The 25,138-nt window shown below is 64.7% G+C and overlaps 3 protein-coding genes across 9 annotated transcripts; all 3 read left to right on the top strand.

The window, feature by feature from the left end:
- Positions 1–409: 409 nt before the first annotated feature.
- On the top strand, positions 410–6,980 carry SLC11A1 (solute carrier family 11 member 1). Of its 3 annotated transcripts, XM_056350369.1 has the most exons (15): positions 412–616; positions 1,199–1,332; positions 1,840–1,962; positions 2,293–2,412; positions 3,200–3,306; positions 3,397–3,467; positions 3,577–3,644; positions 3,779–3,934; positions 4,073–4,231; positions 4,411–4,500; positions 4,677–4,796; positions 5,295–5,444; positions 5,529–5,602; positions 6,088–6,241; positions 6,329–6,980. In XM_056350369.1, the coding sequence occupies exons 1-15, from the start codon at positions 577–579 to the stop codon at positions 6,437–6,439; spliced, it is 1,677 nt and encodes a 558-aa protein (XP_056206344.1). In that variant the 5' UTR covers positions 412–576; the 3' UTR covers positions 6,440–6,980. The 3 variants fall into 3 exon arrangements, with proteins under 3 accessions (XP_056206346.1, XP_056206344.1, XP_056206345.1); XM_056350371.1 differs by lacking the exons at positions 6,088–6,241; positions 6,329–6,980 and adding an exon at positions 5,770–6,010 and having other exon boundaries at positions 410–616; XM_056350370.1 differs by lacking the exon at positions 412–616 and having other exon boundaries at positions 1,210–1,332; positions 1,851–1,962.
- A 3,283-nt stretch (positions 6,981–10,263) lies between these two features.
- CTDSP1 (CTD small phosphatase 1) lies at positions 10,264–15,649 on the top strand. Of its 2 annotated transcripts, none has more exons than XM_056350229.1 (7): positions 10,264–10,497; positions 11,921–12,063; positions 12,272–12,373; positions 12,632–12,688; positions 13,215–13,307; positions 13,574–13,759; positions 13,852–15,649. In XM_056350229.1, exons 1-7 carry the CDS (start codon positions 10,431–10,433, stop codon positions 13,978–13,980), a joined length of 777 nt encoding a protein of 258 aa, XP_056206204.1. In that variant the 5' UTR covers positions 10,264–10,430; the 3' UTR covers positions 13,981–15,649. The 2 variants fall into 2 exon arrangements, with proteins under 2 accessions (XP_056206204.1, XP_056206205.1); XM_056350230.1 differs by lacking the exon at positions 10,264–10,497 and adding an exon at positions 10,673–10,748.
- A 572-nt stretch (positions 15,650–16,221) lies between these two features.
- On the top strand, positions 16,222–24,827 carry VIL1 (villin 1). Of its 4 annotated transcripts, none has more exons than XM_056350426.1 (20): positions 16,222–16,531; positions 19,069–19,154; positions 19,388–19,462; positions 19,602–19,798; positions 20,050–20,158; positions 20,494–20,604; positions 20,701–20,903; positions 21,392–21,470; positions 21,616–21,714; positions 21,813–21,966; positions 22,075–22,175; positions 22,312–22,449; positions 22,627–22,785; positions 22,877–23,056; positions 23,172–23,317; positions 23,424–23,568; positions 23,847–24,035; positions 24,191–24,259; positions 24,423–24,560; positions 24,650–24,827. In XM_056350426.1, the coding sequence occupies exons 1-20, from the start codon at positions 16,330–16,332 to the stop codon at positions 24,761–24,763; spliced, it is 2,694 nt and encodes an 897-aa protein (XP_056206401.1). In that variant the 5' UTR covers positions 16,222–16,329; the 3' UTR covers positions 24,764–24,827. The 4 variants fall into 4 exon arrangements, with proteins under 4 accessions (XP_056206401.1, XP_056206402.1, XP_056206403.1 ...); XM_056350427.1 differs by having other exon boundaries at positions 16,415–16,531; positions 19,046–19,154; XM_056350428.1 differs by having other exon boundaries at positions 16,417–16,531; positions 19,049–19,154.
- Positions 24,828–25,138: the final 311 nt, after the last annotated feature.

Here is a 25,138-nt window from a genome sequence, read left to right as displayed (position 1 = left end):
CCCCCCCACCCAGGGGTGGTGTGAGCACCCTGTGCCACAGAGCCTGCCTGCTGGGTGCTCCCCCCCCCCCCAGCAGCTGAGGGTGCATTTTGACCTGCTCACGCGCTTATGCAACACTCCTGCTTCCTCCTCGCTCCTACTCCTCCGGCCTTTCCCCTACTCCCGTGGGGCCAGCCCTCCCTCCCCACGCGGTGGGACACTGTCCCCGGTCCCTCCAGCCGCCCATGGAGCAGGACCCCTGGCAGGTGATGGAGGCCGACATGCAGACATGCTCCGACACCCCTGGGCACACTGGTGTGGGTGCCCCGGGCTTGCACATGCCTGTGCATGCCAGGGGGGAGGGAGGTGCTGGGTGTCCCCCCCCCCGCCTGACAGAGGGTGGGGGAACTGAGACCGTACACATTCATAGCACCCAGCCCGCACTAGGCAGGGCCCCTTTCCCACCCCAGGTCTGCGGATAGGGAAGGAGCACTTCCTCCTCCTCCTCCTCCTCGCGGGGGCTGCAGCTGGGGGTGTCCTTTAAAAGCTGGACGGCAGGCATTGCACGCAGTGTTGAAAAAGGGGCCTCCCAGCACCATGTCCAGATCAGACCCAGCCACGGCATCGCTGGAGGCAGGTGAGTCCCATGACACTTGGGTCCCCTTGCACCTCCTTCCCTCCCCTAGATCCCCTTCCCTCCGCCCCAGAACACCACCTGGCTCTGCTCCCCCAACCCACCCACTGCCCCAGTGGGCACCATCCCCCTTAACCTGTCCTGGCTTCCCCACTTGGCCCATCCTCTGTTCCCCCAAGACCACCAGTGATTTACCCACGCTCCCAGGACATAAGTGGGCTGGGGAAGGGGGCGGTTGGGACCAGTATGAGCCTCTTGTCCCAGTCTGCCCATCCAGCAGCAAGACCCAGAGCACGGTCCCCTCCTGTCCCTCCTGCCCAGAAATGCACTTATCTCTTGGACTTGTGAAAGCTGCGTGCGACCAGGGGGCTTTAGGGACACGTGAGCTGGAGGTGGCATCTTACCCCTCTGGGTAGCCACTGACAGCCCTCATATACCACCCTCAGAGCCCCCCTGGGAAAATGGGGCTTGTCCCTCGTGGGGCTCACTGGGCAGCGGCAGGGGGGACTGAGGGGAAGCTGGTTTCAGGGCTGCCAGCCCACCAGTGTCCTTGTCCTCCTCTCCTCTTCCTTGCCCTCCCTCCAGGCCTCACTGGGTCCCTGAACCGGGACAAAGCCCAGATTTACAGCACCGGCCGGAGCCCCATGCCCCCCCAGCGCCCTGGTACCCGGGACCAGACCTACCTGGATGAACTCATAAGCATCCCCAAGGGCGGCGGGGTAGGTGCTGCCAGGCTGGCACCTCTGGTTGAGGGTGGGAAGAGACAGGGTGGGGGGCCAGTACCACAGGGATCTTGAGGTGGGAAGGCAAAGGGCCACCGCAGAGGGGGACACATGCCTGGGACTTGCCCTGGGGACCTCAGTGTCTCCAGACCTGGCTCAAGCAAATCCCAGCCCCAGGCTGAGTGTTTCCACATAAAGGTTTCCAGATTGGGAAACTGAGGCACAAGGCAAGGTGCTACCCAGCCGCAGGGATCACCCTGCTGCTTACGCACTTTCTGAGCTCCCCGTCCTGGGCCACCTGTGCCCAGGCCCGTGGGGGTCCCCAGGGCTGCCTGCACCCCACCAGCTCCCCCATCCTCGGCTGGTCCCAGAGGCGGAAGGGAGAAGGGGAGGGAATGGGGGTTCCCCTGCCGGGAGGAGTGGTGAAAGCATGGCCCAGCAGCAGGAAACCACGAAGTGCAATTAACGGTGCCTGACAGCCCCGGGACCCCCTCCTTGTCCCAGCCTGGTTTCAGCTTTAGGAAACTCTGGGCTTTCACTGGTCCCGGCTTCCTCATGAGCATCGCATACCTGGACCCGGGCAACGTGGAGTCGGACCTGCAGTGTGGGGCTGTGGCGGGGTTCAAGGTGAGCCCTGGGCCCCCCCAGCCCCGGCATCAGGAAGCAGACGAGGGTTTTGTAACCTCTCCCACGCTAACGGCCGCCCAGCCCCATGGCAAGCCAGCCTCCCCAGCCTGAACAGCGGGAAGGGCATGGGTGGGGGGCCTTGGTGCTGGGGGAGGGCACCCAGGGGTGGGAGAGGGCCACCCCTCTGCCTGGGCTGGGGACCACCTCTAGCCCCTCCAGGCTTCTCTTCCCCATGTCCCTGGGCTGGTTGATAACCTTGCTGGGATCCCGGGAAGCCAGATCCTGCCTGGTGCTCAGCCCCTGCTACCTCCCTCCCTCCTGCCCCCCCAGCTGCTGTGGGTGCTGCTGTGGGCCACCATCCTAGGGCTGCTGTGCCAGCGCCTGGCCATCCGGCTGGGTGTCGTGACAGGGAAGGACCTGGGTGAGATTTGCTACCTCTACTACCCCAAGGTGAGCAACCACTGGGAATCCCCCAGGGGGTCACAGCCTGGGGGAGGTGCTGCATTTGGGCTGATGACAGTCCTGGCAGTGACTTGGGGGGCTGGAGAGGAGCAAGAAGATACTGTGACAGCCCCACCTTCCCCAGGGGCTCCCCAAAGCACCCCCAGCCCCAGTGCCCACACACTCCTGCAGTATAGGGGCCCAGGGTGTTGGAGGGAAGAAGCTGCCTCGGTGTCCTGGTCCCATCTGGGGACATGTGAACGCGTCCTCGGTGGGGGGGTGAGCCCAGGCGTCGAGGCAGCAACGCGCAGCTGAGACGCGGGATAAGCCTGGGCGTGTTGGTGCAGGGAGATGGGGGAGCTCAGGGAGGGGCAAACAGCAAAGGAGAGGGGGAGCTAGGGGTCCCTTCTAGGCAGCAAGGTCCTGAGGGGGGGGAATAAGTGATGGCTGATGTTGGCTGAACGACAGGTCCCCAGAAGGACGGCTGGATATGCCTCTCTGCCCTGGTGTGCCCCCTGAGCATCATATCTAGACAGCTGGGTCCTATCCTCAGCTCCCACTGGGGCAGGTATGGGGGTGGGGGAGGCAGGCTGGGATTTAGGATCCATCTTGCGCCCTGAGACTGTGTCATGGGACAGGCTGGTGGGGTGTCTCCTGGTGTCCCCATGCTGCTCTGGGTGGCTTGCTGCAGCCTGGGGACAGGGATCTCCACCCTGGAGGCTGTGCCAGTTCACCTGGGGCCAAGCTCCTCTGCGAGCTCTGGCACCTCATGGCACCCTGGCCCTGGCCCCTCCAGGTGCCCCGTGTGCTGCTTTGGCTCATGATCGAGATCGCCATCATTGGCTCTGACATGCAGGAGGTGATTGGGACAGCCATTGCCTTCAGCCTGCTCTCAGCCGGCCGGTGAGCTGCTCCATGGGGACTCCCATCCTCCCCCATGGCCCTGCTCTGTCGAGGGGGACATGTCTAATGCCCCCCCTTGCCATCCTGCAGAATCCCCCTCTGGGGTGGGGTCCTCATCACCATCGTGGACACCCTCTTCTTTCTCTTCCTCGACAAGTATGGTAAGTGCCAGGGTGGGGGGACAGGGGAGACGCTCACCTGGGAAGCCCTGGTGCCCATGTGGCACTGGTGTCCCCTGCTCTGCCCCACTCCATCTCTCGACCTCTCTAGGGCTCCGAAAACTGGAGGCTTTCTTCGGCCTCCTGATCACCATTATGGCCCTGACCTTTGGCTACGAGGTGAAGGGGGGAGCTGGGGATACCCCTTTCCCTGCAGGGCGCTGGCAGGGGACCCCTGTGGGGCATCCACACTGGCACTGGCCTGTAGTGGGCAGGCAGGGCAGCTCACACTGCCCCTTCCCACCGGTCCCCAGTATGTGGTGGTGAGGCCAGGGCAGGTGGAGGTACTGAAGGGCATTTTCCTGCCCTATTGCCTGGGCTGCGGGCGAGAGGAGCTGCTCCAGGCCGTGGGCATCATTGGCGCCATCATTATGCCCCATAACATCTTCCTCCACTCCTCCTTGGTGAAGGTGAGACAAAGGCACTGCCATGGGCACTGCCACCCCAGGAGTGTCTCAGGGGACACTTGATGGGGATCAGCTGGTCCTGGATGTGGGACAGGGGTGCTCACCTGACCCTGTGGCACCCATGTCACCCGCCATGCTCAGACACGGGCAATCGACCGATCCAAGAAGGAGGCGGTGCAGGAGGCCAACACGTATTTCCTGATCGAGTCCTGCCTAGCCCTTTTTGTCTCCTTCCTCATCAACCTCTTTGTCATGGCTGTCTTTGGCGAGGCTTTCTACCACCAGCGAAACGAGGATGTGGTGAGTGTCACTTCATGCCTATGGGGAGGTGATGGCTGTGTTAGCTGTGGAGACGGGCAGGGCGAGCATCTCTCGGAGAGTGGGTATCCTCCTGCCCCAAGTCATGGTGTGGCGGGGTCCCCCCATGCCTGTGGAGACTACTGGGTGGCCGTCACGCTCACGCCCACTGTGCCTTGCAGCACAACAAGTGCATCAACAGCAGTGTCCGCCAGTATGCCAGCATCTTCCCCACCAACAATGAGACGGTCTCTGTGGATATCTACCAGGGGGTGAGTGACCCTGGGCTGTGCCCAGTGGGCATCTGTACCCACTGGGGGAACATAGTGCTCCCCCCATTGACCCCTGGGGCTGGGAGCTGCCGCAACCCTGCTGGAAGGCTGGGAGCTGATGGAAGTACCCCGGGTGGGGGATGATTTGGGATCCCCATGGGACTGTCTCTCCACAGGGTGTTATCCTGGGCTGCTATTTCGGGACAGCGGCACTGTACATCTGGGCCATCGGGATCCTGGCGGCGGGACAGAGCTCCACAATGACTGGGACATATGCGGGGCAGTTTGTCATGGAGGTGAGGGACAGGGATGCTGGCCCTTGCCCCCACAGGTAGCACGTGGGAGCGGCGGCAGGAAACACAGCTGGGCCCTGGGTGAGGGGTCCAGTTTGGCAGAGTTAATTGCCCCCCATGCCTGCAGGGAGCTGGGCATACAGCGATGCCCACCTGGTGGGTGGCAGCTTGCTCTGGCACCAAGGTCCTGGGTCCCCAGGAGGTGGGATGGGGACAGTGCCCACCCATTGCTGCTGCATGGCCACCCCCATTCCCTGTGACACCCTCCCCGAGGCACTCTGTGGATGCCCCACACAGTATTTCCCTGAGATCTTTCGCTTAATGAGCTGGAGCTGACATCTAGTGGGGCCCAGCAGCCCTGCAAAGGCTTGCTCAGTGCCCTGGCATGGAGGAAGGGGTGATGCCCCACATGTTCCTCCAACCCAGATTTGGGGGGTCCACCCTAGCATGGTGCCCCAGGCACAGCAAGGGGTGAGGGCACAGATTTTTCCTTGTCCCCAGGGCTTCCTGCAGCTCCGCTGGTCCCGCTTCGCCCGGGTGCTCTTCACCCGCTCCTTTGCTATCTTGCCCACTGTCTTTGTGGCTGCCTTCAAGGATGTCAGCCACCTCACAGGCATGAATGACCTGCTCAATGTCCTGCAGAGCATCCTGGTAAGGTAGTGGTGGGGGAGCACCACCTTCCCCCCAACACCCCAGCCTGATGGCTATGCCCCCTTCATCCCCCTCTCCTTCCAGCTGCCGTTCGCTGTCCTGCCCGTCCTCACCTTCACCAGCCTGCACCCACTCATGCAGGATTTCACCAACAGCCTGTGAGTGCTGGGGCACGGGGGAGGTGCGGGGTGGGTAGAATGGAGTGCTCCAGCCACAGGCACCCTCCTTTTGGCTCATCCTGTCCCCCAAAACCATGCCATGGGGTCAGTTGGTGTATGGGTATTGGGATGGTCTAATTCCTGCCTGTTCGCTCCCACCTGTTCAGGGCATCCAGAGTGGGACAGACCCATCACTGACCTCTCCATCCTCATCCAAATGCCAAGTGTGGCCCCCTCAGGCATCCCTGGGTCCTCAGCATCCTCCTAGCAACTGCCAGCCCTGCATTCAGAGGGTGGCCAAAGCCCACACCCAGACCCCCATTGTAGGGGTGTAGTATGGCCATGGGGTGCAGAAATGTTCTAGTTGGGGTTTTGCTCACCCACAAACCCAGATCCCCCAGTCCGCTGTGCCTGGTGGCATGCAGCTGGTGTGTGTGTGTGTGTGTGCTCTGCCCTGGCACTGATGCCCACTCCCCTGCCCGCAGCCTGGGGAAGGTGCTGATGACCCTCATCACGGGGCTGGTCTGCGCCATCAACGTCTACTTCGTGGTGGACTTTCTGCCCACACTGCAGGGGCTGGGGTACTACATCCCCCTGGGACTGCTGCTGGCTGCCTACGTGGCCTTCATCGCCTACCTGGTAAGGCTGGCGCTGTGGGGAGGGGCAGTGGGTGGGGGGCGGCATCCCTGGTGGGTGCCCATCAACCTGCCCGCTTTGCCCCCACAGATCTGGACATGCAGCATCGCACACGGAGCCTGGTTCCTAGCCCGGGGCCACCATAGCCGGTTCAACTTCGGCATCTCCTTCGACCCAGCGGCAGTGGCAGGGACCCGGTGACAGACCCCATCAGTCCTTGCTGCCCCGCAGTCCCTGCCCAGCACCGTCTCCCACACCAGGCACCCACCAGATGCCACGCCAAGCCCAGGGATGATGCTCTGGCCAGAAACACACCCAGTAAGGAAGGGGTTAACAGCCGGGCAGCCCTCCCCCCAAGTTTTTAGAGCCTCTTCTTCTTCCCCCCCCCCCCCCCCCAGTTCAGGTCTGGGTGCTGGGGGGGGTGTGGATGGCAGCAGGATGTGCCAAGGGCTGGTGAGCGAGCCGCCCCGGAGACCTCCCCCCCTCCTCATTAGTGCCGGGAACCGCCGGCCCCCGGGACCGCTAATTACCGCCCGGGACCGCTAATCACCTCCCGGGACCGCTAACCATCCCTCACCGCCCGCCTCCCGGGGCCACCGGGGCAGCCCCGGGGGGGCGGGGCCGCCAGCGCCGCTGCCCGGCACCGGCCCCAGCCCCCGGCCCGGCCGGAGCCCCACGTGGGGCTCCCAAACTCGGGGGGATTGGGGTGCGTGTGCTGATAAATGGCGTGTTTGTAACCTGGCCTCAGCCTCGCTGCTGCTGCGCGCCGCGGCGGCGGGCGGGGACCCCCACGGCACCCGCATCCCCCGGGCCCGACCCTTTGCCCCAGGCTGGGGGGCTCGGCGGGGGGGTGGCGTGGGGTGTTGCTTACACCTACGCGGGGCCGCGGGAGGAGGGGCTCAGCACCAGCTCCTTGCATTCCCCCGGGGGGAGCGGGGGCCCACCGTGCCCTCTCCGCCCCGGATGCCCCGTTTCCCGCCCGCCGGCACCGCCGGATGCGGAGCCGCTCGGGCCTTCCCCGGCTGCGGCCGTGCCCCCTCGCCTGCTCCGCACCCCGGGCCGGGGGTGGTGGGGGGGGGGTGTCCCGCCGCGCTTCGCCCCCCGCCGCGGCCCGCACTTGCGAGACGCTCCCTGGCTGTTTCAAGGCTCCCCCCTCTCCCCAGCACCCCCTACCCCAAAATCCCCGTTCCCAAACCACCCCGGCCGGGAGGTGGAGGGAGGGAATTGGGGGGCCCGGCCCCCCTGGCCCTGGCCCCCCCCGCCCCCGGGAAGGGGACCCCCAGCTCCCGGGGGCCGCGCTTGTTTATGTGAAGAATTTCCCCTTCCTTAAAAGGGCGATGCCGGCCGGGGTGGGGCGGTGCCTCCCCCCGCCTTCGCGTTGGCCTGGCCTCGGGCTGTTTGAAGGAGGAGCCAGACCGGTGGGGCCCACCAAAATGCGGGGTCGTGCCGCCCCCCTCCCCAAGGGGCGCAGCCGACACCAGCCGCCGGGGCTGCCACTGGCCCCGGGGAGGAGGAGCAGGGACCACCCCGCACCCCCCTCGGCGGTGAGAAGCACCCGCAGAACGGGGCGCATCTCCCCGGGGGTACAGGGCTGGGGGGTCTCGGGGTTGTCCCCAGCGGGCGCGGGGCCGGGGCCGGGGGCTGGGGTCTGTGGGGTCCAGGGACAGCCCCACGGCTCGTCGAGGGGCGGGGGGTCCCCAGGGCTGTGCCTTTGGGGATTGCCCTGCTCCGGCTGGGACCTGCACCCTGGGGGCAGCCGCAGCGGGGGGGCAACTGCCTGGGCCCAGCTTTAGCAGGAGGCATGCGGCCTGGGCTGTGGGGCAGCACGCCGTGGGGCAAAGTGCCCAGCGCTGTGGCTGGCTGGTGGAACAGGGGACAGGATGCAGGACCCTAGCCTGGGGACAGTGGGGTGGCACAGAGGGGTCCCTTGGTGCCTGGCTGCTGGGAGCCGGGTGCCACTCTGCCCTGTGCCCGCACCCCACAGCATTCACATCCAGGTGGGATTCGCCTGGGCTGGGGGTGCAGGATGAGTCCCCTGTCCCCACCAGCTTGGTGTCCCCAGGATGGGTATGACCCCCCTCCCCAGCTTCCCGATCTGGCCGCAAGCAAGCAGCAAAGCTAGAAGTGATGCTCCAAGTGCTGCTGCAGGTATCTGGCCTGGAGACGTTCCTAACTGCATTAATTAAGAGGACTGGCAGGGCCTGGCTAAGCTGGGGCTGTAGCCTGCGCATGGCTCATCAGGGAGGGAAGAGAAGGATTTGGCCAGAGGCACAGGGATGCTGGAAAGGATGCTGTGTGGTCTCCACTGCTGCCCCACGGTGAGCAGCATCCCCTCGCACCCACCAGCAGCCCAGCCAGCCAGCAGGCATCCTGCCCCACTCCACCTGGGCTGAGGGGGCCGCACAGGTCAGCCCAAAACAGAGAGTGGAAGAAGCACGGTCTCTTCCTTCCTCCTCCTCCTGCCAGGCAGCGGGGCAGTGCCGGCTGCCTCCCTGCCCAGTGCGGCAGAGGGGCAGAGAAACCGAGGCATGGCTGCTGCCTGCTGCCGGAGCGCGCGGAGGGGATGGCAGGTTGCAGCGTCCCGGTTCCCCCTGGGGCTTGTGGTGCCAGGATGCCCCACGTGGAGCCGGGAACACGGGAGCCACGGGCACGAACTGGCTTTTGCTTCACCAGTGTTTCCAGTGCCTGCCTGGTCCCGCTGTCATCACAGCATTCTAATTCTTCAGGAAGGCACGTCCTGATGCCAGACCCCATTTCCCCGAGGGGTCCCTGTGGGCATGTGTTGTGGCCCACACTGGCCGCGGGGAGCACAGGTCCCCTCCCAGCCCTGTTTCCTAGGGGCTGTTCCTGCCGTATCAGGATGGCTCAGCCCTGTGCAGCTGCAAGGGCAGAGCTGTACCCGGTGTGTGCCACCACGGGCATGGCAACCTTGCCTGTGCCCCTGCACCCCCCCGGGCCAGAAAGGACGATCTCGACCCCTGAAGTCCCCACACTGCAGCTGGGAGAGATGGAAAGACCCCTAACAAGCTTAGACAGAGAATTTCCAACCTGCTCTGTCCCTGGGGCAGTGCTGACAGTGGCCATAGCATCTCCTGCCACCGAGATGGCACGGGAGGGAGTGACTGGGACCAGCCAGACCACAGGGTCAGATGCTGGGCAGTGTGGGGTGAAGCTGCCCTGGCAGGGCCCGGACGGGCTTGCCAGGGGGAAGAGGTTGGGGCTGGAGGATGCCAGCACATGGGGGGCTTGGGCAGTGGGGCAGGAGTGGCTCCTGAGGGGATTGGTGCATCCTCAAGCTGCTGGTAAGAGCCGTTTTTCGGAGAGCACCTGGAAACAGCCCTGCTTCCCCGCCGCCCCCCCGAAGTAGGAGGGGAGGAATTGCAGGGGGAGGTATATGTATTGCTTACATATATATATGTGTATATATATTTTCCCAAAATAACTGGGGAATTGCAGGGGAAAGAGGGAAAGAAAGAAAAAAGCAGGCAGCTACTGGCGCAGCCCCCCAGCACCTGCTGACCCGTATGCTGGCCTGCCCTGGCAATGGGGAACGTGTTCCTGGGGCAGGGGGGAACGGGGACGACGGGGACCACCCAGCCTTGAGCCACCAGATCCAGGGGTCTCTGCTCCGGGGCAAACCCAGCACTGGGGAGGGGCTTCATCTGCTGCAGGAGTCCCTTCCCCAGGGACTGCCAGCTGGACGGGGGGTGACAGCAGGGCTGATCCCCCTCTCCATTATCCCTGAGCCGGGAGAAGGGGGCGGGGGTTGGTTCCGTACGACCACCGTGGCACAAGGTGGTGGTGTTCTTCCCAACCAAACCTGCGGCGCAGGCGCCCCCACAGAGACCGCCAGCCCCTGTACCCCCGGTCCCAGCGGCGGCTCGCCGGGGACCCCCGCTCCTCCCCCGCGGGGCGGGTGCCGGGAGGCGGAGGTGAGAGGAGGAGGAGGAGGAGGAGGGGGTCACCCCCCCCCCCGGCGTTGCCCTTTTAAGGGGTTCCTTGAAACCGCGCCCGGGTTCCATGTTTGCAGCCCCAGCCCGGGCGGAGGAAACTCCATGTTGTAACAAAGTTTCCTCCGCGGCGCCGCTCCCCGCGCCCGCCGCCCCGCGCCGCCGCCGGCCCCCGCCCCGCCTCCCCCCCCGGGGGCCGCGCCGGGGGGGGCCGCCCCCTTCCCCCCCCCTCCCCGGCGCCCATGGAGCACCAGTCCATCATCGCCCAGGTTAGCAGGGAGGAGGGGAGCGCCCCGCTGCAGGAGAAAGGTAACGCGGCGGGGGTGTCCGCCCCCGCCCCCGGTGCGGGAGAGGGCGTGGGGGGGGAGGTCCCCGGGGGGGGTGTCTCAGACATCGAGGGGGCTGGGGGCCTGCGGGTGGCTGCGCCCTGAGGGTGTGATGAGCTGCGGGCCGTCTCAGCCTGCCCCCGTGCGTCCCGCTGCCCCAGGGCTGGAGGGGGATGCGCTGGGGCACGGGGGGGCCGCGGCTGGGAGGGAACGGAGTTGTCCGCACCCGCCGGGGCGCGGGGGGCCGGGCTCCGTCCCTTCCCGAATACCGCCGGTTACCCCGGGGTGTTCGGGGCGCTGCTCGGGCCCCGGTGCTCGGCGTGTCTGCGCCGTTTCCTTCGGAGCCGGGCGGGGGTGCGCGCCGCGCCGGGGGGAAACTGAGGCAGGGAGGGGGCCGGGCACCCCGCCGCAGCCCGGCGTCCCATCTGCTGTGCTCCATCCGCTGCGCTCCGTCCGCCGGCGCAGGGGGTCTGGCGGGGAGCGCTGCCCGTCCCGCTGCCTGACGCGCGGGTGCTGCCCGCCGGCCGGGGGAGCGGGCAGGGCCGGGGGGAGCAAGCGTGGGAACGGACCCCGTCCCCAGCGGGCAGCTTCTGCCCCACGGGCTCCGTGCCGTGGGGCGCCCCACGGGGTCGCCAGGGCGCAGCGCTCCAGCCCAGCTGCTGGGGGGCGCGACCAGGGGCAGCCGCGGCTCCCGGCCCCGCTCCCAGCCCAGGGGCAGGATCCGGTGGGGAAGGGGCTGGAGCCGCCGCGCTGCCCCCGGGGCGGGCGGGAGCGGCCCCTCTGCCTCAGTTTCCCCTTGATCCGCCAATGGGGGCCGCGGGCACGGCGCCCAGGGGCGGGCGGTTCGCCCTGATTGGGCTCTCGCCTCTGGTACGCCTGAGTCGGCCAATGAGAGGGGGGCAGGCTGGGGGCGGGGAAAGGAGTGGCTGTAAGCCCCGCCTCCCCCGGCGAGGCCCCGCGCGCGGGGCCACATAACCGCGTGAGTCTGTGCCCCCTGCGGAGGGACGGCGGGGCCGCCCGGGACACCGGCACCGCGACGGCCACAGCCCCTCCCCTGGGGCAGAGCTCCGCTCTGTTACTGTAGGGTCTACAGCCGCGCGGGGGGCCCCACGGGGGTCACCCGTGGTGGGGGACGCGCCCCAGCAAGGGGCTGTGGGTGGTCTCCAAACGCGCGTGTCCGCGGTGCTGCCCGGCGCCGGCGCTTGGCGGGGCAGGAAGGGCGGCCGGAAGAGTGCTGGGGGCCGATAAGGGCACGGGGGGCTCCGGGGCCCCCCCTCCACCACTCTGGTCCAGCATCAGCACCCCGAACCCGGCTGAGCCACCCCTTCCTCGGCGGGCTGGGGCCGGCCCCGGGGGTGCCCCTGCCCCCTTACCCCCCTTCCCCCCCCGCCACAACCCCCCCGCAGGTACCCAGGCCCCGGCCAAGAAGCCACGGAGCCGCAGCATCCTCCAGTCCCTCTTCTGTTGCCTGTGCCGCGATGAGGGGGAGCCCTGCGCCAGCACCACCAGTGCCCCGCTCCTGGTGGAGGAGAACGGGGCCCTGCCCAAGGTACCCCCCAGCCCCCCGCCTGGCACTGGAGGGTGGGGGCAGCACTTGGAGGGCAGGGCAGCCCATCCCCAGAGCTCCTCTTGTGCCAGTATAGTGGGGTTAAATGGGCTCCCCCCTGCCATGCCCCTGCTCTGGGTGGGCAGGGGGGGAGGGAGTGCCCCTTGCCACCCCGCTGATCCCTGGGTTTGCCCATCCTGCCCCGCCGCAGGCTGCCGTCAAACACCTCCTGCCCGAGATCAAGCCGCAGGACGCCAGCAAGCTGTGTGTGGTCATCGACCTGGACGAGACGCTGGTGCACAGCTCCTTCAAGGTGGGGGATACCCCGGCCAACCCCCCATCCCTACTGCCCCATGCCCCCCACGCTGCCCTGCTCCCCCCCCTCATCCCTCCAGGCGATGCCCAGCACCCAGGCACCCGTGGCCAGCACCTGGCACAGCCCTGCGGGGTGGGATGAAGTGTCCCTGCGAGGGGGCTGCGGGGCTGGCAGGAGGTGCATACTGGGCAGAGGGCAGGCAGCGTGTGGGCAGGGGGCGCCTGCCTGGCGCTGACCCTGCTGTGCCCTCCCCAGCCGGTGAACAATGCCGACTTCATCATTCCTGTTGAAATCGACGGCATCATGCACCAGGTAACAGCGTGGGGCTATGCCCATTGGGCAGAGGCCACAACCCTCTCTGCCCCCCCCGCCCCCCCCCCCGGGACCCGGAGCCATCCCAGTGCTCTGCACCAAGGGGCAGTCAGGGGCATCAGGGTGCCAGGGCTGGCACCCTGGGGGGCAGAGGTGGGTGCCCCTCTTCCCAGCAGGGTGGGGAGGTGAGGGGGCGGTCCTGGCACGGTGCCCTCCTGCAGTGGCTGGCCCCGGGTTCAAGTAATCCAGGATAGGCTGTGGTCTGGGCAGTCAGCCTGTTCTCGGTTACTTGGCTCTGGAGCCGGCCAGATGCTTCGCCCTGGACGTGCCAGCAGGGCCGTGGTATCCCCCAGCCCACATGGGGCAGCCCCCACGGCATGGGGCACAGGCAGCTCTCTGCTCCCCTGCCCCAGCAGGGAGCTGTGGGCTGGGCTTGGGGACACGGGTGTCCCCTGGGGTGGGCGTGTGGGTGCTGAGTGGGGTTACTGGTGCCCGCGGCACGCTGCCCTCTGCCCCGTGCCCACAGGTGTATGTGCTCAAGCGGCCGCATGTGGATGAATTCCTGCAGCGCATGGGTGAGCTTTTCGAGTGCGTGCTCTTCACTGCCAGCCTGGCCAAGGTGGGTGCCCCCACCGCCCCCCGCCATCGCCCTCCCCTTCCCAGCCACCCTACTCGGGTGGCACGACTCCCCCTCCCTCCCCACTTGTGGGCATACCTGGCCCCTTGTCCCCTGCCTACCTGCAGGCAGCGCCAGCATCAGGCAGCACTGCCTGCCTGCGCCTCCAGGGTGCTGGTCAAGGAGAGGCATGGGGCGAGCTGGGTGCCATGGTCACCATGGAGTGGGCACAGTAGCACAGCGTGGTGACCCCTCTTTTGTGCCTGCAGTATGCAGACCCTGTGGCTGACCTGCTGGATAAATGGGGAGCTTTCCGGGCACGGCTTTTCCGGGAATCCTGCGTCTTCCATCGCGGCAACTACGTGAAGGACCTGAGCCGCCTGGGCCGCGACCTGCGCCGCATCATCATCGTGGACAACTCTCCTGCATCCTACATCTTCCACCCCGATAACGCCGTACGTACCCCGGGGGTGAGGCTGCAGGGGGAGCACAGTGGGGAGGTGGCGGGGGGCCCACCCTCAGCTGCTGCCCGCTGCGCTGCCTGCAGGTGCCGGTGGCCTCCTGGTTCGATAACATGGCAGACACGGAGCTGCTGGACCTGCTGCCCTTCTTCGAGAGGCTCAGCAAGGTGGAGGACGTGTACGCAGTGCTCAAGAAGCAGCGGACTAACAGCTAGTGGCCCCCCACCCCGCCGGTTGCTGCCGAGGGGCACCGCTGTGGCAGCCGGGTGCCTTATTTGGGGGGGGGGAGTATGTCCCAGTGTGCCCCTCATCATCCTCCCCAGCCCTGGTGGGCGCGGGTGCCCTCCCTGCCTGCCGGTGGTGGGAGATGTGGGTGCCCCCTCTGGGGGACCTGGGTGTCCCCCTCCCTGTGGAGGAGGGGTGGCCATGGGTGACCCGCTACCTTGCTGTGCTGAGGACCTGTTGGGGGGGTCCTGTCCTCCCCCACTGCCCCGTCCCCACCGTCCCCACCCCAACCTGCATCCCCCCTCCCCGAAACAGTTCTCAGGTCCTTTTCCCCTCCATGTCCCCCCAAGTGGGGAGGGGGGGTCAGCAGCTGCTGCTTTCCACTGCCTTTGGGGGGAGTCTAGATCCCCCGCATCCAGGCTCTGCCTGCTGCAGGGGCTGACGGCCCTTGGCCCCTATTGCAGGGAGTGCGGGACTGGTTAAGCCCTTGCCACCCCCCAGAAATGGGGGAGTTTTATTGGTCTTGGTGCACAGGGGTGCCGCCGTACCCTTAACTCTGCCTTGGGTGCAGCTCATCACCTCGGGGGGGTGGGGGTGGGGGACATGCCCCTACCCCCTGCCTTGTGCCTTCTACCCCCTGCCTTGGGGGTGTGTTTTGGGGGGCAGCCTGGCCTCAGGGCTGAGCCCCTGGCCACGAATGCCCCCCACGTGCCTTGGGACACTGTGTCTCCGTGCCCCCCCAATTCCTGCAAGGGGTGTGCCTGGTGGGGGGGGCATTCTTAATGCACTCCCTCCAACCTCGGTTTCTTCCCATGGGGGGAATCTGGTGGCTTCCCCCACCTCCAGCTATACTGTGCCAGTGGGAGCCACTCCAGTCACCGACGGGGGGGTTACCTCCCTTGTGTGCGGGGGGTGGGGGGGGTGGTGGTCCTGCGCCCCGTCCCCATCCATCTGCAGCTTCATCAAAGGCTGCAGCTCCTAGGGGGAGGAATCCCCGTACCAGCCTTAGTGTAGCCCAGCCCCCCAGCTGGGGCAGGGTTGGGGGGAACTCTGGGGTTCCCCCCCCTGCAGCATGGGGTTACCCTGACCCCTGTGGGGTTGGGCTTGTGCCAGGATGTCCCCCAGCCTTGAGGCACTGGGGGCTCTCAGGGAGGGTTGGGGGGCAGGGGGCGGGAGCTGAGCTCAGCCAGGCCTTTTTTAGCGTTTCAGCATGGACAATGTCTCAGATCTCTTCAGGGGGAAAAGCAACGGTTTCCCAAAAAATCATGGATGCCTTCTTACCGCTGTGCCAGGGAAGGGGAGGGGGCAGTATTTGGGGGCGGGATGCGAGGGGTTTTAGCTCTCCAGTGCGGTCTAGCCAGCTCCTGCTGGCACTGCCCTTATCCCAGCACTGGGTGCCGGGGCAGGCAGGGGTCCCCCCAGGCCTGTCTGCACTCCGGTGGGGAGGCGGGGTGAGTGGTGCTGTGGTACACGCACCCCCTTGGACCCCTGCCTGCCCCAGGCCTGATCCTGCCCCTCCGGGAGGGTTGAACTCAGCACTTTATATTAGACAAGTCAAACGGCACCAGCAAAGCCTGCTGCCCAGCAAGCACCCATGGGTGCTGCAGCACCCGAGGAGTGCAGCCCCCGTGCTGGGCACCCTTGGGGGGGTCCGGGGAGGGGGGGAGGTGGCACTGGGGGGGTTGGGGAGGGCTGGGGGACCAGATCGAAGTGCCTTCATGTGATTAAAGCTGTCAAACCATCTTGGAAAGGGGAGTCCTGTGAGTGTGTGCACGTGTGGGTGTGGGCACATGCCACCTGTGTGTCACTAGTGCGTGTGCACAGCGGGGAGGCAGAGAGCCCCTGGGATCCCTTAAATTCCCCCTGGGAAGGGGGTTGCTGCAGGTCAGTGCTGTGGGAGCACCCTTGGGCTGCAGGGTCAGGGGAGTCACCCCTTGTCTGGTGCCAAGGGGGCACCCTCATGCTCCAGGGCAACCCCCCCTCCCCCAGCTGTCCTGGCACCCCCTTCCCCCTCCTCCTGGCAAAAGGACCCTGATGCCATGGGGATGGGTATCCTGCCCCATAACAAGGGGGGGCTGAATTTACTGTGGTAATTTACTATCAGATTTACCAAATTTAGCCAGCTTTGGGGCTTGGGGGGGGGCTGGGGGCACGAGTCACAAGTGCTCCCTTCCTTGGTTTGCTCTGAATAAGGTGTCAGACACACCCCCCACCCCCCCCACCCCCACCCCAGGCAGCCTGCTGCCAACGTGTAGGCAGTGGGGTGCTGCCCCCACCCCCTCCCCGTGCCCTCATTGGCCCTGTGCCTCTCCTCATTAGCAAAGTCTCTGTCCTTCCCGATGGTTGCACTAATTATTGAGTTCATTAGTGGCCCAGGCTGTTCAGCTGGGGGGCCCTGGGAGGGGGCGAGCCCTCTGGGCTGGCGTGGGGTCCCTCACCCCCGTGCGGCACTGGCAGTCTCAGCCCTGGAACGTGACCACCGAGCGGAGAGCAGCCCCCCAAAACGCAGCCCTGCACCCCTGCTGGCGGCTCTGCACCCAGGTAAGGGTCCCGTGGAGGACAGTGGCATGGGGTGCAGGGGGTTGGAGCTGGGTGCTGTGCTAGGAGCGTTTGAGGGTTTTGAGGGCCAGGGGAGCAGAGGGCGGCAGCAGAGCCCATCCCTGTGGCATCAGGGAACCCTCCTTGTTTGTGGCCAGTACACTCTTGGTCTGGTTGAGCCCGATGCCATCACTTTGGGGATCCTTGGCAGGTGAGCAGTCAGGACTTGAGGCTCACTGTAGCCCAGGCCTGGTGCCAGGGTAACAGCTGGGGTGTGGGATGCCGGTGGCACTTGTGGCAGGGGCTGCTGGCCCAGCAGGGCAGCCGAGATAAGGCTGCAGCAAGCCTGCAGGGCTGGGGGAGAGATAGGAGCAGGATGGAGAGCCCGGGGGGCTGCCTGCTGTAGTGAACACCAGCCCTCCCTGCCCAGCTTTATGTATCCCCAAAACCACTTCAGGGCTGGGAGCCACTGGGCAGGACTCCAGTCCTTTCTCCTCTTTGCCAGCACCAGCCGCATCATCAGGTACTACCCCTTGGGGCTGGGGGCTGGAAGCACGGGACAAGGCATAGGGTTTAGTGGTGCCACCACTGTGTGCCCTGCCCCCCACCCCCAAACCCCAGCCCCATGCCCCATCCCTGTGCCCCTTTCCCATCCTTAAGGCTGGAGCTGCAGAGATGCCCAGCACAGGGAGGCAAAGCCCATCGGGGAGTGGGCAGTCATCTGGCCTGCAGCTGGGGCGGTGGCACAGCATGGGGACAGTACCATGGGCAGGGAAACGATGTACCAGGTAGGGGACGTGAGGACACGTGAGGTGGGAAGGGGATGTGCTGGGAAGGTGGTGCTGCATTGCTGGTGGCACCAAAAACCCAGTTGCCACGGGACAGAGGGGATGGAGGGCAGCAGTGTAGACTGGCCCTGTGGCATCAGCCTGTTGCTGTCACTTTGGGGAACCTTTTGGCAGGGGGGAGATGCCAAAAAAACCCATTGCCACAGGCTTAGTGCTCCATGGCTGGGAGGGTTTGGGGGTTTTGGAGAGTGGAGGGCAGTGGCAGAGCGCATCCCTGTGGCATCAGGGCACCTCTGTGGCTGACACCCCCTTGGCCTGGTTCAGCCCATTGCTATCACTTCGGGGAATCTTTTGGTGGGGGGCAGGCATCAAAACCCCCATCACGGTGCCAAGGGCCAAGAGGGGAGCAGGCATGGGAAGGGCACAGGTACCACCATGGGCACAACAAGCCTGTGTGCAGGGTGCCTGGGGTTGCCTGTGCTGCCATAGTACCTCGGGGGGGAGGGGGGGGCAATTACCCCATGAGTAATGGGGCTCCTCAGGTACTGTGAAGCCTTGGAGGGCCGTGGGGACCTTGGCTCTGGGCTGTTCCTGCCCTTATATGGTGAACGTAGGCTGGGACAGGAGGGGACAAAGGTCTCCTGGGTGCTGGCACCTGAGCACTTTGCCTAGGTACGCTCACCTGTGCCCAGCTCTGCAGGGAAGGTGAGAAGCTGGGGTGGGGGGCTGGAAGGTGGGCATGGTGGGGGGCAGCACATCCCACAGCCACCCCTGCTCCTGGCACGGGGGTGGCCTGAGGATGGGGCCTGGGGACCCATTGCCCCACCTTGGGGCTGCACTTGGGGGGACATCACCCCCTGGATCTGAGGGCAGGATGTGGGTGCTTTCAGGAGAGCACGGTGGGACCAGGCAGAGGTTTGTGGGGCTGGGGCAGCAAAGGCCTCTCCGTTGGGCACTGCTGGCTCTCCCTGCCAGCCCCCTGCCGGGGCACACGGCGGGGGAGGGGGGGGCTTCGCCCAACGCCGGCTGCCTGACCTTCCTGCCTGCCTGCTGGGAAGCACTGCCAGCCTGGCAGGGATGGCTGTGGGCAGCCTCGGCAGCACCGGGGCTGAGCCCTGGCACGCTCAGCACCTCTGCGGGGCTGGGCTGTGCCCTGCCGGGGGCACATGGATCCGGTGGTGGATTCAGGAGCGGGGGAGGCTGAAGCAAGGAGTGGGTGCTTACACACATGTGTATGTGTATGTGCATGCATGTGAATGAACGTGCGAGGCCATGTCATGCCGTGCCATCTCGTGCCAAGCCGTGCCAGGAGCAGGCTGAGCAAGGCCGGTTCCTGCTGGTCCTGGGGAGGAGCAGGCTGCTGCACAGCTGTGTCACCCAGCTGTGGCTGCTGTGCTGGGGATGCCTTGCACAGCCCAGCCCCGTACCGGGGCACTGGGGCACGCAGGGGACCCAGCTCCTGCCCGCTGCAGAGCCTAGTACAGAGCTGTGACAGCCCCCAGCAGCTGCAGTGCCAGTCAGGCTAAGGGGGACAGTAGTCCCGCTTGTGTGCCCCCAGCCCTGGCACCAGAGTGCCAGGGGGTCCCCTCACCCTTGCAGCTCCAGGTAGGGGGTTTATGGCCTGGCTTGCTGCAGACTGGGCAAGGCAGCAGATGGCACGGCAGGTTGGCTCTGTCCCAGCTCTTAATGACACCACCTGCCATTAACAAGGGCGTTGCCAATGCCCCAGCAGGTCCCCTTGCCTGCCTGCAGCACTCATCACCATGGTGGAGCTCAGCACCAAAGTCAGCGGGACACTCAACAAGACCACGCCGGGCCTCCAGATATGGCGAATCGAGGTGGGGACACGGGCGCAGTCTGGGCACCCATCACCCAGGCACCCATCACTGGGCTGTTTGGTGGGGCTGCGGGAGGGGAGATCCTCCTTGGTGTCCTCAGTGCCTAGGTTTGGGGGTATCAGTGCAGCATCCTGGGTTAAACCCACCCAGGTTTTGGGGACGGGGTCAGTGGGGCTGTGTGGGGCTGGGGTGGGGGGTCTCCACCAGGGCTGGCATTTTTGTTCCTTCTGCAGAGCATGGAGATGGTGCCAGTGCCCACCAAAAGCTACGGCAACTTCTACGAGGGAGATTGCTACATCCTGCTGTCGGTAGGGCAGCCTGCGGTCCCACGGGGGACTGGGGACAGGCTCTGTCCTGGGATGGGGCTAGGGGGCAGGGAGGGGTGTCCCTGGTCAGAGTGGCCTGCGGGCATGGCGGGTCTTCTAAGTGGGGGCTGGTGTCCTGCAGACACGCAAGACTGGGAGCAGCTTCAGCTACAACATCCACTACTGGCTGGGGGAGAAGTCAAGCCAGGATGAGCAGGGGGCGGCCACCATCTACACCACCCAGATGGATGACCACCTGGGCATGGTGGCTGTGCAGCACCGTGAGGTCCAGGGCTACGAGAGCGAGACCTTCCGTGCCTACTTCAAGCAGGGACTCATGTATGTCAGTCACCCCTGGGCACCTGCTGCCACAGTGGGTTATGGTGAGGGGGGGTCCTCTGCATGCCCCCCATGGGGCTGTGTCCCAGTGGGGTGGGGGTGGCAGGAGGAGGATCTGGAGCTGGTCTCACTCCATCCATCACCCACGTGGGTGGGTGGGTGTTCCTGAACTGTCCACAGAGGTGGGAAGGGGGACCCCACTGGAGCGAGAAGGGGGGGCCCAGGGCTGACACTGTGTTCATTGCCCCCAGCTATAAGAAGGGTGGGGTGGCCTCAGGCATGAAGCATGTGGAGACGAACACCTACAAAGTTCAGCGCTTGCTGCACGTGAAGGGCAAGAAGAATGTGGTGGCAGGAGAGGTAGGTTATGGGATGTGGTGGGGTCCCCAGCCACCAACCTGTGCAGAGGTGCTGTTTGTGGTAAGGATCAGGCCAGAGCACACAGCCCCCTGCCACCCCCTCTCCCCGAGCCCACTGCCCTCAAGCAGGGGATAGAATGGGTGTGGGGCCATGTGGCCTTGCCTCAGGAGCAAACTTACCTCCAAAAGCCTCTCTTGGGGCAGGGAGGAGGAACACTGGCTGGGAGCATCAGCACTGAGCTAGGGCAGGTGGGGGCTGCAGAGCCAGGGGAACCCAGGTATCCTGCTGCTTGACACACAGCCCCCTCCCCACAATCCCCCCCCCCCCCCCCCCAGGTGGAGGTGAGTTGGAAAAGCTTCAACCGAGGGGATGTGTTCCTTCTGGACCTGGGCCAGCTCATCATCCAGTGGAATGGCCCTGAGAGTAACCGAAATGAGAGGTTGAAGGTATGGCCAGGGAGTCCCAGGGTCTCCCCCTGGAGGAAGGGGGTGATCGGCCACCCCCTTCCCAATCCAAGCTGACCCTTTCTCCCCTGGATGCAGGCAATGACCTTGGCCAAGGATATCCGGGACCGGGAGCGTGGGGGCCGTGCCAAGGTGGGTGTAGTGGATGGTGAGGACGAGGGCGCCTCGCCGAAGCTCATGCAGGTACTCACACACGTGCTGGGCGAGAAGAGGGACATCAAGGCAGCCACCCCTGATGACAAAGTGGATCAGAAGCTTAAGTCCTCCCTCAAGCTCTACCAGTGAGTTGCCAGGAATGGGTCACCCGTGGGGGCATCTCACAGGGTGCCAGAGGGACCCAGCACCCCTCTCTTCTATGTCCCACAACTCCCATATCACCATGGACAGCCACAAAGAGGGGTCAAGGGCACTGCAGGGGTGGGGACAGGTCCTTTGAATGCTGTTGGAGCAAGGGGTTGGTACCTGGTAGAGAGATGCTCATGCAAGTCTGACCTTTACATATGGTGGCAATGTTCCTGGGTGTTCCCATCACATCTGACACCCCTTTGCCCCTCCCCATGGCCACAAGTGAGCTGCATGGCAGGGCAAGCTGCAAACCAGGTTGCCACTATGGGCAGGGAAAGAGGGTCCCTGGGTACCACCTCTGCCATGATCATGGTGGGGATGGAGAGGGGACACCCCAACCCAACCCTGCCATCCCAAGGTGAGGATGGGGACGGGGCTTTTCAGCTCTACTTCTAACTCCTTCTCCTCTCTTTTCCCCTGCCAGTGTCTCTAATGCCAGTGGGAACCTGGTTGTACAGGAGGTGGCAGTCCGACCACTGACTCAAGACATGCTCCTGCATGAGGTGTGTCACCCATGGGATGCTTGGGGGTGCCCAATTTCCTTGGCAGCTTTAACCCTTCAAAAACTGATTTGGTGGGCACCAAAAGCTCTTTTGAAGGGTTAAAGCTGCCCAAAGTCCTAATTTCTGCTGTTGTCCCTCCTCCAAGGACTGCTACATCCTTGATCAAGGAGGTCTCAAGATCTTCGTGTGGAAGGGCAAGAACGCCAACAAGGAGGAGAAGCAGCAGGCCATGAACAGGGCGCTGGTGGGTGTGCTGGCTTAGAGGTTGGTTATGGGACAGCCTGGCTGCTCCCTAGGGAGCCAGGTACCCCATGCCCATGCTCTGGGTCTGAATCCCTCCAGAGCTTCATCAAAGCCAAGAACTACCCAGACAGCACCAGTGTGGAGACAGAGAACGACGGGTCTGAGTCAACCCTCTTCAGGCAGCTCTTCCAAAAATGGACTGTCCCCAACCAAACCAGTGGCCTGGGCAAGACCCACACTGTGGGCAAAGTGGGTGAGTGTCTCCTTCTGATGCTGCAGGACTCCTCGGATTGGGATGGGGGGGCTGTGGGGACCCCCACTATCAGTGGGATGTGGCTCAGCCCTCTGCCCTCCCACACAGCCAAGGTGGAGCAGGTGAAGTTTGATGCCACCACGCTGCATGCCAAGCCCCAGATGGCCGCCCAGCAGAAAATGGTGGATGATGGATCTGGGGAGGTAGAGGTAAGGATGGCTAAGGCAGAATGTAGGACCCTCTCAGGGCACCCTCTGGGCTGTGCCAGGGGATGTCGTGGCACCCAGGGGCTGCAGGGTAGGGGGATGCACCAGCCCTGGCAGCAGCACATCCCTGTCCCCCCAGGTCTGGCGTGTGGAGAACAAGGAGCTGGTGCCTGTGGAGAAGAGATGGCTGGGCCACTTCTATGGTGGGGACTGCTACCTGGTGCTCTACACCTATTTTGTGGGGCCCAAGGTGAACCGCATCATCTACCTCTGGCAGGTGAGACCCCTTAGGTCACTGACCCGTCGCAGGGGGGAGGATGACAGGGGCACCTCCCTGGCGTGGGGGTGCTCTGCCCCTACGCGTGACCCCATGGAAATAGCACGAGGGTTCCCCCTTTCCAAGAGGGAAAAGGGGGGCCATGGTGGCCACTGACCCCCTCTCTGCCCTGCCCAGGGCCGCCAAGCCAGCACAGATGAGCTGGCTGCCTCTGCCTACCAAACTGTCATCCTGGACCAGAAGTACAACAACGAGCCTGTGCAGGTCCGTGTCACCATGGGCAAGGAGCCAGCCCACCTGATGGCCATCTTCAAGGGCAAGATGGTGGTGTATGCGGTGAGTGCGGTGCTGCTGGGGAGGGGTGGGCAGTGGGCAGGCGGGTGAGCCTGTGGCACTGGTAGTGATCTCCTGTGCTGGTCCCCCTCAGAGTGGCACCTCGCGGGCAGGCAGCACGGATCCCACACCCTCCACCCGTCTCTTCCACGTTCATGGCACCAATGAGTACAACACCAAGGCCTTTGAGGTGCCAGTCCGCGCCTCCTCCCTCAACTCCAATGATGTCTTTGTGCTCAAGACCCCCAGCTGCTGCTACCTCTGGTATGGGAAGGTGGGTACTGCCAGGCACTGAGGTGGGTGCTGCCACCCCCAAGAGAAATGTCCCCATCTCCTCTTCCTCCTCCTTGGCTGGGGCTGGTGATGCAGCTGCTGGGCTTGCTTGGCAGGGCTGCAGCGGGGATGAGCGTGAGATGGCCAAGACTGTGGCTGACATCATCTCCAAGACAGAGAAGCCAGTGATCGCAGAGGGACAGGAGCCACCTGAGTTCTGGCTGGCCCTGGGGGGCAAGTCCCAGTATGCCAACAGCAAGAGGTACCAGCCCTATGCCCAGGGGCCCCTTGTCCCACAACCCCCACTGTCAGGGGTAAGATGGGCCAAGCTCCATCCCCACCACCACTGCCATATTGCCCCCTGCCAGGCTGCAGGAGGAGAACCCCTCCGTGTCCCCCCGACTCTTTGAGTGCTCCAACAAGACAGGCACCTTCTTGGCCACGGAGATTGTAGACTTCACCCAAGATGACCTGGAGGAGGATGATGTTTATCTGCTGGACACCTGGGACCAGGTGACTTGGGAGGGCATAGGGTGGGGGACATGTTTGTTCCCACAAATGTCCTGGAGTGGTGCAGGACCTGCAGCAGCCAGAGGTGGGATGAGAGGTTGAAACCCCACGTCCCTGGCCCCATGGTGTTTTTTTCCAGCCCCCCTGCTCCAGGGATGGCTGAGGATGGACCCCAGTGCCCTTTGCTGCAGGCAGATCCTGTGTGCTCCCAACCATGTGTCGGGCACGGCCCCAGAGGGCCCTGTCTCACCCCAGTGGTAGACACAGTGACCTCATTGCAGGTTTTCTTCTGGATTGGGAAAGGTGCCAATGAGTCTGAGAAGGAGGCGGCAGCGGTGATGGTGCAGGAGTACCTGTGGAGCCACCCCAGTGGGCGTGACCTTGACACCCCCATCATTGTGGTGAAGCAGGGCCATGAGCCCCCCACCTTCACTGGCTGGTTCCTGGCCTGGGACCCTCTCAACTGGGCTGTGAGTCATGGAGGTGGCTGGAAAGACCAGGGAGGCCCTTTGCAGATGGGACCAGATGTGGATCTGGCCCCAGCCAGCATCTCCGTGGTGCAGGCAGCGGTTTGCCTGATCCCTGCCTGTGCCAAGGGGCTGAGTGCTTTTGTCCCCTTCACCAGGACAAGAAATCCTACGAGGCACTGAGAGCTGAGCTAGGGGATGACAGCAGCTTCGGGCAGCTCACCTCAGTAAGTGGCACAGGGAGAGGGGGCAGCCAGGGGCAGAGAAAGGTCCTCTGTCCCCTTGGAGGTGGTGCAAGGACACATCCTCCTGTAAGTGGACACCTGGAGCCAGCCTGCTGCCTCTGTCCCTGGGGCAGCCCCCGATGTGACCCTATCCATTGCCATCCAGGTGCTCACATCCAGGCAAGAGGTCTTCACCGCAACCACCACCCTCTTTGCTGACAAACTGGAGACCTTCCCACTGGACGTGCTGGTGAACACCTCGGCCACGGACCTCCCAAAGGGTGTGGACCCCAGCAAGAAGGAGGTGAGACAAGACCAGGGGGCTGCTGGGGCAGGGGGACCAGACTGGGAGAAGTCCCCAGCTTCAGCTCAGCCTTCTCTCTTCTCCCCCAGTGCCACCTCTCTGACCGGGACTTCCAGGATGTTTTTGGCATGAGCCGCTCTGCCTTCGGCAACCTGCCCTTGTGGAAACAGCAGCAGCTCAAGAAGGACAAAGGACTCTTCTAGTGCAGGAGCCTGGGCACAGGGACAATGTCAGCTCATTATTTTTATTAAATAAAATGGAGTTGGAGAGCAGGTCTGCTTCTTCCCCCCAGCCCCCTACTTATTTAGCAGAGATGGCATGCAGGGGGACATGGGTCTCCACCAGGCACCAAGGCAGTGCAGGGAAGGACCCTCAGCTCATTTTCCTCAAACCCTTCATTTGCCCCGCTATGCTCAGAGGCAACGCGCAAGCTGCCCAGCCCCTGGGGCACCCTATCCCACCCCGGCAGCTGCAGCTCAGGGCTAAAGGTCTGCTATACAGCTGGAGCTGCTCCCTCCGCTATCACAGGAACCTCAGCAAACACGTGCGGTACCAAAGGTAAATGCAACCAGCCCAGT

The sequence above is a fragment of the Falco biarmicus genome, chromosome 8, assembly GCF_023638135.1.
Source record: "Falco biarmicus isolate bFalBia1 chromosome 8, bFalBia1.pri, whole genome shotgun sequence".
In the NCBI taxonomy this organism is placed as follows: domain Eukaryota; kingdom Metazoa; phylum Chordata; class Aves; order Falconiformes; family Falconidae; genus Falco; species Falco biarmicus.
This window is presented reverse-complemented; position numbering and strand designations above follow the sequence as displayed.